At 39.2% G+C, this 12,419-nt stretch overlaps 2 protein-coding genes across 2 annotated transcripts; both read right to left on the bottom strand.

The window, feature by feature from the left end:
• Positions 1-137: 137 nt before the first annotated feature.
• Positions 138-4,343, bottom strand: tfa (transferrin-a). The gene is made up of 17 exons (XM_079568967.1): positions 4,085-4,343; positions 3,833-3,981; positions 3,330-3,432; positions 3,040-3,234; positions 2,829-2,958; positions 2,701-2,756; positions 2,417-2,577; positions 2,195-2,345; positions 1,937-2,115; positions 1,762-1,858; positions 1,642-1,665; positions 1,333-1,494; positions 1,103-1,253; positions 956-1,023; positions 700-884; positions 382-571; positions 138-281 (listed from the first exon to the last, which is right to left on the bottom strand). The coding sequence occupies exons 1-17, from the start codon at positions 4,122-4,124 to the stop codon at positions 244-246; spliced, it is 2,079 nt and encodes a 692-aa protein (XP_079425093.1). The 5' UTR covers positions 4,125-4,343; the 3' UTR covers positions 138-243.
• Positions 4,344-6,532: 2,189 nt separating this feature from the next.
• ubxn7 (UBX domain protein 7) lies at positions 6,533-12,386 on the bottom strand. The gene is made up of 11 exons (XM_079568612.1): positions 12,278-12,386; positions 10,182-10,335; positions 10,008-10,072; positions 9,857-9,922; positions 9,672-9,784; positions 9,403-9,549; positions 9,232-9,322; positions 8,815-8,945; positions 8,192-8,690; positions 7,253-7,332; positions 6,533-7,157 (listed from the first exon to the last, which is right to left on the bottom strand). Exons 1-11 carry the CDS (start codon positions 12,381-12,383, stop codon positions 6,996-6,998), a joined length of 1,614 nt encoding a protein of 537 aa, XP_079424738.1. The 5' UTR covers positions 12,384-12,386; the 3' UTR covers positions 6,533-6,995.
• Positions 12,387-12,419: the final 33 nt, after the last annotated feature.

Genomic DNA, 12,419 nt, shown 5'->3' with positions numbered 1-12,419 from the left:
GGGTAGCCTACGCAAGACTTGGGTATGACTCAAAATGGCGAATAGTAGTTGTAAAGACACCCTGTTTTATAATATGTTCCTAACTAAGACCTACTTATGTTTCATTTACTAATAGATGACATTTAAGTTTACATAATAAGTTTTATTTGTGAAATAACATGCAAGAAACAAAAACATTCTCCATCAGGCAGAAATGCATCAGTGGCTCGGGACAGATATCCTCACAAATATTCACAAATGTCTTCATTGACAGGACTGGAAAGTACATGATTTCTCCAGATCTATTAGGAAAAGAAAGCATAAAGTATTACATTTACAATTAATACCACTGTAATAGAATACCACAGCAAGTTGTAATTTAATTATGAAGCCTGATCTTACCTGGGGTACTATCACTGCACTGCCTAAGTGATTTCATGGCAGTCATGTAGTTTGGTCCCAAAAATGATTCATATGAATTCGTTTGTATATCCTGTAGACACTTAGTGGAGTCTTTAAAGAGGAGGTTTTTTCCATCAACCGAATCGAACATTCTGAATTTGTCATCGCTGCCACTTCGTCCAAACTTGGCCTGTAAATTGAAATCAGAGCAATCAATCTTCCTTTCACAGCATTAATTCTTATTTGTGCCTTTGAGAATCTACCACATATATTTACATCTTCTAAAATTGTATGGTAATATTAATATAGAAAATTAACCTGCTGATCGTTGAGAACACGAACCACTTCACTTTTGATATCAGGTCGTGTCATCACAGCATGTGCGGGCACTGCAGCCAGGTTGCATGACTCATAATCACCAATAGGAACCGACCCATCCTTCCCAGGGCAGATCAGCTCAAATTCATCACTTCTCAATGCGGTTGCCCAGTCAGGACCATTTCCTGTGAATCACAATCAACAAATGTATTCATGACATGTGCTGTAATAAGAGTCAAAGCTGCATGAATTTTACCGTTGGTGTTTTCCCCAACAATTGTGTGTTTGATGAAAGCCACGTCGCCAGCACCTTCCGCGAGACATCTGGAAAACAAGCAACAAACATATTCACAGTATTGCCATCGATGCAAGAGCATAATGCTACAGATTTTTTTTCTCTCACCTAAAAGCCCCAGCATAGCCATAGAACAGCTCATCTGCACTGGGTTTGCATTTATCCTCATCTCCAACTGTCTTTCCACTACCTTTGCAGTTGAGACAAAATGGGGATGCAATGTCTGCTCCAGGGGCACAGCCGGAGCTGAAGAACTGAGCTATGATTAGAAATATATAGTTAGTAAGTCATTAGCCGTATTTGACACTGTGTGGCCGATTGGTATTTGGTGTACTCACTAAAGTCGCAGTTATTTGTTGCTTTATGGATATGACCCATGGGGATGTTCCAGCCAGCTGTTCGGCCCATGCCAGTGTGACAAGACCTCTTTCCTTTGAGGTTACCCCAGCTCATTCCTGAACCTCTTTTAACCACGGCCACAGAATAGTAAGAGGATGCCGCTATAAAACAACAAATATTAAAGAAATTATATTTTGAAGAATGGTTACTCTGTTTGTATATTACCCATATATTACATTTATTTTGCAGTAATATATGGCAGTCCATCAAGTTCATTCAAAGATAAATGAATGAGTAATAATACATACATGGTCCAGGAGCGCTGCATTTTCCTGTGAGGAGGAAAAAAAAGTGCAATTATTAACACAAAAAAACTATATAACCGTCCTTTTTGACCATTTGCCTCATTATGGACTAGTAAAACCAACCTTCATCATACTGCTCGACCATAGCTGGAACCAAACCACATTTCCCAGCTGTGTACACCTGCCCACCATCCACTGCCACTGCGTCAGCTTCTTGCCGCTACGAAATAAAAAGGGAAAACCTTCAGAAAACTATAAGAGAACGGAACCAGAAATATACAGTATTATTTCTTTTTACCATAATTTTCTTGAAACACTCTTCCACCGTTGGAGCTGTCTGGCATTCAATAGCAGGGATTCCAGCCTCTGGTAGGAAACTGTTGCCAGACCATAAGTCACATTTAGCGGTCTCAGGGCCATTTGCAGGACCAACAGCACACCATCTGATACTGGTTGTTGCTGAATCCTGGGGCTGTTCTGAAAAGTGAACCTGGGCATGAGGCGATGACCAGTGGCATTTGCTTCGCAGTACAACACAAGGTCAAATAAACTGTACCTCTGAGCAGGGATTGGAGCTTATGCGTGTATTGAGCACCTAAATACAGGAAAGAGTCTGTGCCTGGGGGTACCTGCTGAAGCTTGACTGTCGAGTCACTAAACAACAAGTTTTTGCCTCCGTAACTCGCGGAGGAGAACAGGTTCAATCCCTACAAGAAAGGCTATGATATAATTTTATTCTATTACTTATATTTGAATTATCTCTGTTAATATCTCTTACTCTGACAGATGTAAGACTTGTCCAGATGAATTCAGACAGAACCTTGTCCTTGCGGGTGACCACAGCGTGAGCTACTTGTTCTCCGAGATTGCAAGTTTTGAAGTCTTCGACAGGCACCCTGCCGTCTTCACACAGCAGCTCATAGTTGTTTCGTTCAGATGCTTGAGTTCATGTCAGGGCAGAGGAGGGCAGTATTTTTATTCATTCAATACAATAGCGCCGCTTAATAAATGTGCTGCTCCCTACTTCAGTCTAAAACATCTTCACAACAATGGTCTTCTTACCTGGAATATCAGCAGGATTCATAAATGCCACCTCCCCTGCGTCTTCTGCCAAACATCTGTTGAAGTGTAGTTTTTCACATTTAATCCGTGAAACAAGTGTTATGCAGATTTGTTTTGTTTATACGTACTTGAAGGCTCCAGCACCACCATCGTATTCATTTGTTGATGACGCTGAGCAGTCGCCTTTGCAAAGTTGGCACAGGTTTTGGTATCCACTTGCACCAGGGACACAGCTGGCACTGAAGAAATTACTCACAGCTGGAAAAAAAAATATATGAGAAAGTGTAACGGACTCTGAAGTGGAAGATGTGGAATCATTGTTTTCTACAGTGAGCCCACCTTGAAGCAGAGGTTGGTTATCAGCGCCATCCCAGTTCATCCAGCCCTTGCTTAAGAGAGTACCAATAGGAAGGATCCACCCCTCAGAGGTTCCCAGACCAGTGTGGCATGATTTCTTCCCCTTAAGGTCTTTCAGGCCAAAAAATGTGCCCTTCTTTGCCACGGCTACACTATAGGAGCATGCCTCAGCGTTTTCTATGGTGGAATAAATTTGGAATTAGACAAACCCACTCTGAGTCAAGTCAACAAAACAAAGCAAAACAACCACCAAAAATAATAATGAGAAATACCACTTTTGTAGTCCTCAGCAATGATGGGCACCAAATCATGATTCCTCAGTCCAGCTTTGAAAATGAGCTCACCAGCCAAAGTAACTGCATCTGCCTCACCAGCCTGACAGTACAGTAGAGATCGGTTTATATTTCAACACATTTTTCAGGCTTTATTGAAATTTGTCATTCAAATAGTTTGGCTGGTAACTTTTTGATGTAACCCTCTTTATTTATTTATTCAGATTTGAGACTGGTGCAAAGGATAAATGGGTTTCACCTCTGCATAGATGTATTGTCTCGTAATAGTTTATATGAATATTGATGAACACAAATTAAATAATATTGTACTGTCCCATAATAATTCTAGGTAACATCCTTGTAATTGTTAAATGGAGGGGGGGTCAAATAACTCCAAAGTATCACAAGCTATGTCAAAAATTAACATAATATTGACTACAAGCCTAATCTGTAAACAATTATCTACAAAAACAAAATTAAGAAGCTCCTGCTATAGCAATTACCTTGATGGCAGTAATGCAGGCATCGTGATCCATTTTTCTCACACAGGTGAAAGCAGGAGATCTGTTTACCAGGTCATTACATTTTCGTAGTTCTAGTTCTGAGATGACGCACCACTTTATTGTTGTAGTGGGAACTGCAAAGCCTGTGGCTGTTGACGTGCATATGGAAATCAAAGAATTCAGAAGTAAGCATATTATAATGTTGCATAATTTCAAATGCAATATTTGGTGGTACAGAAAACAAAACATTACCCAGGCAGCAAAGTGCGGCGACAAGGTGGAGAAGCTTCATGATGGCAGCGGGGTCCCTGGTCCAGCAGAACGGAGAGGAGGCAGTGGAAGAGGCTTATATAGACAGCTCCCCTTATCAACTGAAGAAAAAAAAAAAAAAGCCTGCGTTTACTCAAGTTTCCTAATGTAGGCACATAAGTGTACCTTTGAACCTCTGCGCTTGCACATGGATAGTCCCAAATTTCTCCATTCTGGACATTCAACTAAGTAAATCCATGAAATATTGCCAGCAATAGTATGATTATTTATAGTTATTTTGAATGTTTGTTTAAAAAAAAAAAAAAAAACATAAAATATCCAATACCGGTATTATTGTAGAACATAATATGCAAACATATTTTTGCAGATTGGTAGAAAACAGGAAGATTTACCCAGTAAATATTGCCCAATACAAGAGCTTAAAGTACATGTTGATTTTGACTAAAACACAATAGCATTTTTTCCTGTCTATTTTTTGTCAGAGGCTGGATTTGACCACAAATCAAAAGTCCAGCTGTTATTCTTTGACGATGTCAAGGTTTATATAATTAAATAGATAAAGTTTTGTTTCTTCAATGCAGCACTTGATGCAAGAGTGACCTTAGCATGACCCAAATTGTGTCACACAGCACATACCAAACATTATCTTATCACTTACTCAAACCTTAAAACATTATGATTATTCATCATACGATTTAACATTCAGTCTAATACATTTAACAGCTCATTTGATAACATATTATCCTATGACTTCTGTTTGTCCTCATGATTACCTCAATTTACTTCCTGTGACATATGCTTTTACAGCCCACACGTCTGAGTCCATATTATTGATTTGAACCAGATAAAGAATGTCAATGCCGGGTGGTTTTGACAAGCTGTGCTGACAGTTTCCTCACTAGCGCACAGTGCTGATCAGACACATACAGGCAGGAACACCGCCAGTGTGGAGAACAATGAGTTTTCATGAAAAAGCAACAATCCTGTGTAGCTTCTTTGCCTAAGCAATAGAGATAGTCATCATTGTTTGAAAGCCTCAGTCATAAAGGCACTAGCAGCTCTGTCACTAGCTGTTAAACAAGGGAGAACGAGCTACTTATTATTACAGTTTGTAGCAGCATAATGTAAGTCAAATGACAGACCAAAAATCTGCATTCACGCAAGGCAGTAGATGAAATAAATCATAGTTCTGAATCCCACACTTAAGACTGGTTTGTTTTAACTTATCTGAAGTGCAGCAATATTTTTGATAACATTAAAAATGAAGTACATTTCACACACACAAAAACATCCAAAAATAAGCCCATCTTAAAAATTTAATTTAAAACGGGCTGACAGATTACTCATTAACTTTCATTGACTACTTTCTGAGAAGTACGGTTCGCGACTATTCTTATGCAAGAGAAAAATTGTGAAAACGGTTTCATAGCCTTTTGGACTCAGTGACACCTACTGCCCATACAAAGCCTAATGTATTGCCTGGGATGTTAGTGCAAGTGAGTTGAAAATGATGTCGGAGTTAATAGCGTTGCACGTTTTTGCGCAACACTCCAAGTACAAAGAATATCAGAGAATATCAAAGTCAGTGTCCTCATCTGTTTGTACAGCTGCAAGAGCTTTTCTATCAACTTTGACCGTTGCCCTGTACAGACGTTTTCAGCTGGGCCTTCATCCAAGGTTTGAAGAGTAAAAGTTCCCCCAAAAAAGTTCTAAAAATGTGGAATTTATTTAACAGAATACAAAAATATATGACTGTTTTACTTGTTTCTCAAATCACATTAAAATGTTTAAGTTAGAATTTAAAATAGCAAACACCTACACTTCTGCACAGCATTCAGTGTGCCCCATTTTTTGTGACCAAGGTTTAGTTAGCAAATGTTCAAGAAGTACCACCAGAAACACCGATGTCCCATATTCAGTGGGTATATTTTAACACCAGCAAATTTTCTTGGCAGGATATAAAAAAAAAAAAATGAAACATTTACAACAGCTAAATATCAGTCTCACCAAGTCATTTCTGTACAGTGTAGGTCCGATTGATGAGATGAGCTTAGTCCCGTTTCAAAGTCACTAGTTGAAAGCCAAATCCTAATCCCCCCCCAACCCAATGTAATTAAAATAGTCGTCTACTCAGTGCTACGTGTAACATTATGTACTTAATTGTATTTTGAAGCCATTTTTAGTAAATTCAACGTTGCTTTTCAAAAAAAAAAAAAGGTTTTACAGTGAGGAGTACCAGATCAAAAATGAAACAGTTAAAAGGTTCTTTAAGGAACATTTCATGTGAAAAAAAGATAACTATATTTGTGTGTAAGTGACCTTTTGACAGAGGCGTCTACAGACACCCCAGGATCAACAGTTTTGTAGGTTTTCTTGTGAGAGGGAGGGTCCGTCAGCAGTGAAAACCTACCAGCGACTCATACATGTTTTTTTTTCACATAAAAAGTTCCATAAAGGACCTTTAAGAAAACTCCCTTTGCCTGTCCTAACAGAAACGACCAGAAAATAAGAAAATAAGCTCTGGCCTTAAAACGTTCTTTGCTGGAAGGGGCATCTTCACACGTTCACGGTGTCGGCTATCCAACACTAGAGATCCACTTTGACTCTGTACACGTGTGCTATACTTTTATATAGGTACTGTATAATCTGGTATTCTTTGATCAAATATCAAAAGGAGATTCATCTCAAAAGATTATATCAAATAAAATGTCAACACTGCTGGCATCATATTGGTATTGACCGCATTAGGGCTCTACACGGACAGCCCATGGAAGGTCATTCCATGGAAATAATAAGGATTTTCAATAACAGCCAGAAAGATTGTTCCAGGTCATTGGTGAAACGGCGAGGTCTACCAAAGAAAACACACAAGAAACATTGAGCCCTTCAAAGGTTAATTCCTCTCCTGTACAAATACAGTCTCCTGCGGACATAGCCCTGCCTCCTGCAGTGTGATGTCATAGTCCAAATGAGCGAGCTTCCTTCTTGGGAAGTTGGTGACAAGTTCAAAGCGTTCATTAGGATAGCCCTTAGACTGCACATGTTTTACCAATGCCTTAAAAAGACAAAAAAGAGAGAGAACAGAACCGTAATGAGAGAGCGAAAAATAATGGTTATATTTCACACTTTCAAACTGCAGAATTCTCTCACCATTAGTTTTGCTTGTGAAGACAATGAAATTTGCTCCCTTTGACCATCTGGGTAACGTAGCATCAATCTCGCTTTAGGACCTAGGAACAAAATTGAATATTGTATTAGTGAAATACTTACGGCGCTTTACTGTGACCATCCACATCAAAATTTTCATTCACACTTTTCAAAAAAGAATAGTCAACTCTGTAGCAACTCATGACAACAAAACACATCCTGTTAATGTCCTGAATAGTGGTTCTCAAACTATGGTACGGGTACTCCTGATGGTACTTTGCCTTTTTCAGGCAGTTCTCAGTTCACAATTTTACACTTTATTCATTTAAAGTTGAGAAAATAGATTTTTTGCTTGAGCAAGGCATTTATGTTTTTATAGTTTAGACGTAGTTTAGTCCATATGTATTCTAGACCTCGTCTTTGTAAGATTTCAGTTGTACAGGAGTTGCCCATTGAAGATGAAGGTTCTTGAGTCATCCTCTGTACTCGAAGTGTAGGACGTTTCGCCTCTGAGAGAAGAAGCTTCGTCAGCAACGCTACAGAGTACAGATGATGACTCAAGAACCTTCATTTAGGTATTCTTGAACTTTTTGAAATGGTACTTAGTGTGAAAAGGTTTGAGAACCACTGTATTGGAATGGACTGGAAGACGAAAAGTTATATTTTGCATTTTTGACACTAAGTATTTTCTTTTATTTAAACAGTTGCAGTAGGGGTTGCAGTAACCAAATAACTTTTTTTAAGCCTCTGGGAATTTAAAGGAAACATACTTCTGAGCTTCATCAGAACAGAAATAGAGAGCTATGGTAGTATTTATACTGTGCCGCTATTAGTCTGTTGCACATTGTAATCAGGAATGTTTGTCATGTTTGTCATGTCCCACAACATGACAAAGTATTTTCCCCCATTACTAAGCATTGAATGCTTGACACTGTGTCATACCATTGTCGTCTGGGCAGTCAACATCGCTGGATTTGGAAGTGCTTGTTTTACAAGGTCCATCACTTTTGGATGCTTCAGAGCAATGGTCACTCCCAGAAAGTACATCAGGCTGGGGATGTAGATCACTGGTAGTTGGCGTCTCCAGATGGTTCTTTTTACTCTCCTCTTTCTTGTGATTCTGGTTGTTCTCTTTATACGGAGACTTTCTGTGACACGAAGGGGAAGTATCATGATGAAGACGCTGTGGAACAGAGGTAGGAGCAGAGGCGCGCTTGTTGGAAGATCCCCTCTCTTCTTGAGGCTCTGGCAGTTCTGTGTCTGAACCGTCCACAGAGATGGGTCCCTCGCTGTCGGAAAAAGGCTCGGCGTCTGAGTCCTCATCCGATCGCAGGGAGTCCGCAGCCTCTGGGACGTTTGTAGACTCGTAATGGGTCTCCTGTAGTGACGCACGTATGGCGGCCTCCAGCTGACTATCCTCACTAGCATCAATCAAACTTTCCTGCATCAACAAACGACAAGTTCAGCTCATACACTGTAGCAGTAACTATAAGTCTCTTTTATATCTGACAACATTAACTACAATACTGTAAGCCAGTATTAGCATGGGTATACTTGTAACTCACAGATCGCGCTCTTTTTGCAGGCGGGGCTTGGCTGGACGGACCGTCTAACTGCCCATGTTCAGCAAGGAAACCTGATGTCTGCTCCAAGAAAGACGACACATCTAACTGGTTCCATTCCACCATCTTCTGACCTAAGAGAAAGTATAGTTTAAAAAAAAAATATATATATATATATATATATGATGCAAACCTTTCATTTTCATTCATGCTCGAGATCAAGTGCATTCCCTTATGAATTCTAGTTTCTGGTTTGCTTTAGTTATTTTTTAGGAGGAGTCATTTGGTCGTAACACATTAACGAAAGAGTCATGCATAAATACAGACATAAAACACTGATTAAAAGTCATTAGCAAACAATACTATATTTACTCTATTTTCTTAAAACAGATATATCCAAACACGACCAAAACAACTCACCAGTACGTGGATCTAAGATTGAAATATAGGGAAACTTGTTCAATTTGTAAAACTGAATGTATCTTTGTCCTTCTTCACTGTCATGATAGACCTATAATAATCAAAGATATTACAAAACCATTATTCTATAGTGTTTATTACATGATGATTAACATGTGTTATGGAACTTGCCTGCCAAAATATAAAATGCTCTCTGATGATGGTCTTCACTGCATCGTTGCTCCAAACATCTCGGTTCAGGCACTGGCAGGCAAAGTCTTGTACATTTTGAATATTTATCATGAGCCATTTGTTCTCCAGTTGTCCAGAATCTTTTGCCTGTATAGACATACAATTGACAACAGTTACACATTATGTAGCTTATGTCTTTATCTAAAATGTTAGAAAAGTTCTAAATCCATCAGAAGAATTGAAAGAGCCAACAGTAAATGATTCCTCACCGTTTCAAAGCTTCCTTTGTGCATGAGTTCAATGGGAGGACGGAAAAGGTCTGCCAGGGTGCTAAGTTTCTTGTCCACAGCACCACCGTTTCTCAGTTCCTGTTCCTGGCGAACTAATGGACAAAACAGCATATTCAGATTAATGTCAGTTCTGTAAAACAAAGAAAAGGAGTATAAACACTCACTTGTTTCTGTTTGGAAATCACGAAAGCCATCAAATATTGAACGAGCAGGTCTTCTTCTCTTAGGCACTGTAAATTTACAAAAAAGGCATAACTATTCATTTCAATACATGTAAACATATAATTAATGGGGGAGCATGATTTCAGAAAATACCTCCAAATAATGGCTCCGGTTCAACCAAAATTTCCTGCTTCTGGGGAATTGGAGCTCTTACTTCACTGTGACAAAATTGTACAGAAATTTAATTCAAATATGAGACGCAAAAAAGTACTTTTCTTATTCAATGACCAATTTAAAGGCGGTCTTTCAAATAAAATCATATCTTACTCAGACGGAGGAGCCCTACTGCTTGAGGCTGTAGAACTGGAGCTGGTGCTAGGCTCTTCCGCGATACCTCCTCCATCTAGAAACATCGTCACAGCCATCTCTAAGTTATTGTTGCAGGCTTCCAGCATATGTTTTCCCACACTCTCTGTGGCTCCTGTAAAACAACGACATTGGGTTAACAAGTGGACAACCTCAGTGCAGTACCCAGGGACTCATCTCGCGACCCTGAGCGTTATTTTATCAGGATAGAAGACGAGTCTCTGAGCATACTTTAGGTTGATGAACCACCAGGAGGAGCTTCTGCCTTGCTGTTTGCGGAGTTAAACTATGGAATAGCTTGAATGTGTCGCTCAAGCAATGTACCAGTTTGGCCATTTAAATCTATGTATAAAAAACATGGTCTTCACAAACTACAGAGCTGGAAATTAATTATATTATTTATTAATTATTATTGTCACTCTGTTGTCCAGGTTCTTGTAAAAGAAACATTTTCAGCTTCTGTAAAAATTGAAATATCGAAATAGAAAGGGGGTGGGACTAAACAAGGTCACACTTCAACCCACTCCTTTTCGAACATATGTTTTGTATTGCTACATTATTATTATTTTTAAGTTGTTTGAAATAAACTAAACTAAACTATAGGGCTGGGCGATATATCGATATTTAATACATATCGATATATATTTTTTAATGAGATATGGAATCAGACCATAACGCGTATACCGGGATATTTCAAATTCAGATAGGCTATTAAGTTAACAAAAAGAAACAGGTAATCTCAAGGTGATTTTAAAAAAGTGTATCTTAAACTGAGCACTTTATGTTGTTTTCATCCAAGATATTTTTTTTATTATACAGTGTTTATGTTTACATTTTATAGCGAGTTTTCAATAAAACTACTCATATTTGGCTCCGACTTTGCCTTAACATTTCATTTCACAGCTCTCACTTTGCGGAAAAAATATACGTATATATATATCGTATATCGATATTCAACCTAAATATATCGGGATATGACTTTTGGTCCATATCGCCCAGCCCTACTAAACTAAACATGAGAGAAACTGGAACAACCAAGAGAACATGGAAACTCCACAAGGAAATTCTTCACAAAGTCTGGGAATTGAACCCGATAACCTCTTGCTGTGAGGTGAGTGGTAGTCACTAAAGCCTCCACAATGCAACTACTCTTAATCAAATTGGATTCATTGAAAGATATGAAACCTAGAAAGAGTCAGTGTTGCTTTGCACGCCAACACTGTCAACACTTTTCAGCAAGTGCTTGCATAAAATTCACACTTAAAACCACAGTTGAGCTCGTGACATCACTCGTAACTGTATTATTAAGCATTGGTGCTGGTCTATGTTTCTCGGCAAAAAAGAAAAGAAAAGGTAATTATAACATCATCAAAAAATACAAAAACTTAATCGTCACTCTTCCACGTACAGAGCTAAAACGTTGCTGTTTGAAGAATGGTGGTTCCGTGTGTCTTTATCCGCACTGCGCATGTCCATTTCACTTTACAAGTCCAGCAGCAGCACATCCAAATAATTCAGTAAAATGGTTTAGAAACTACAAACATACCACGGTCACAAATATCACCAGCATGCTTACAACCCGCGATTGGGTTAAGTATTTCAAAAGCGAAGCCCAAAGCTGCTATGAGCAAAAGTCAGACAAAGTAGGATGACAGGAGTCCCGCTGAAAAGGCGAAACCCTCCACCACCCGACCTCCATTCCAGTGAATCAAACAAGCAGCGTATATGTGAAAGATACTGGCCATTTCCATCAAAAATGATCACATTTACCCCGTGTATGTAAAGACACGGGGCATTGTCCAGTGCACTGTGGAATTATAGTTGGCAGATAGGACTTTTTACGCGTATTTCTGATTGTTTCACAGGAGTTAAGTAGATAACTGGTTGTGCTTTTTCCTTGTGCATGCACTGACAGCGTAGGGGCTGGAGCCAAGACTTGACGGCCGTTTTTTTCTTCTGCGCAAGAATAGTATGACCACTTATCGAAATAGGCCGCTGCTATAACCTATCTCAGAACTACATAAAAAGCCAAACGCTTAAATACGGTTCCTTTATACCTGTTATTGCTGTGAATTGTTGTATTAACCCGTTCATCCCCGGAGCTGAGTTGTCTCCGAGCGCCGCCATCTTACCGCCACAAACAACAACATAAATGTGGCGCATGCGCTTTGCGGGCTTTTCCTGCCTGGTGCGCGAGCC

This window comes from Gobius niger (assembly GCF_951799975.1).
Source record: "Gobius niger genome assembly, chromosome: 13".
Classification (NCBI taxonomy): domain Eukaryota; kingdom Metazoa; phylum Chordata; class Actinopteri; order Gobiiformes; family Gobiidae; genus Gobius; species Gobius niger.
The sequence above is the reverse complement of the archived record's forward strand: the minus strand, read 5'-3'. Positions and strand labels throughout refer to the sequence as shown.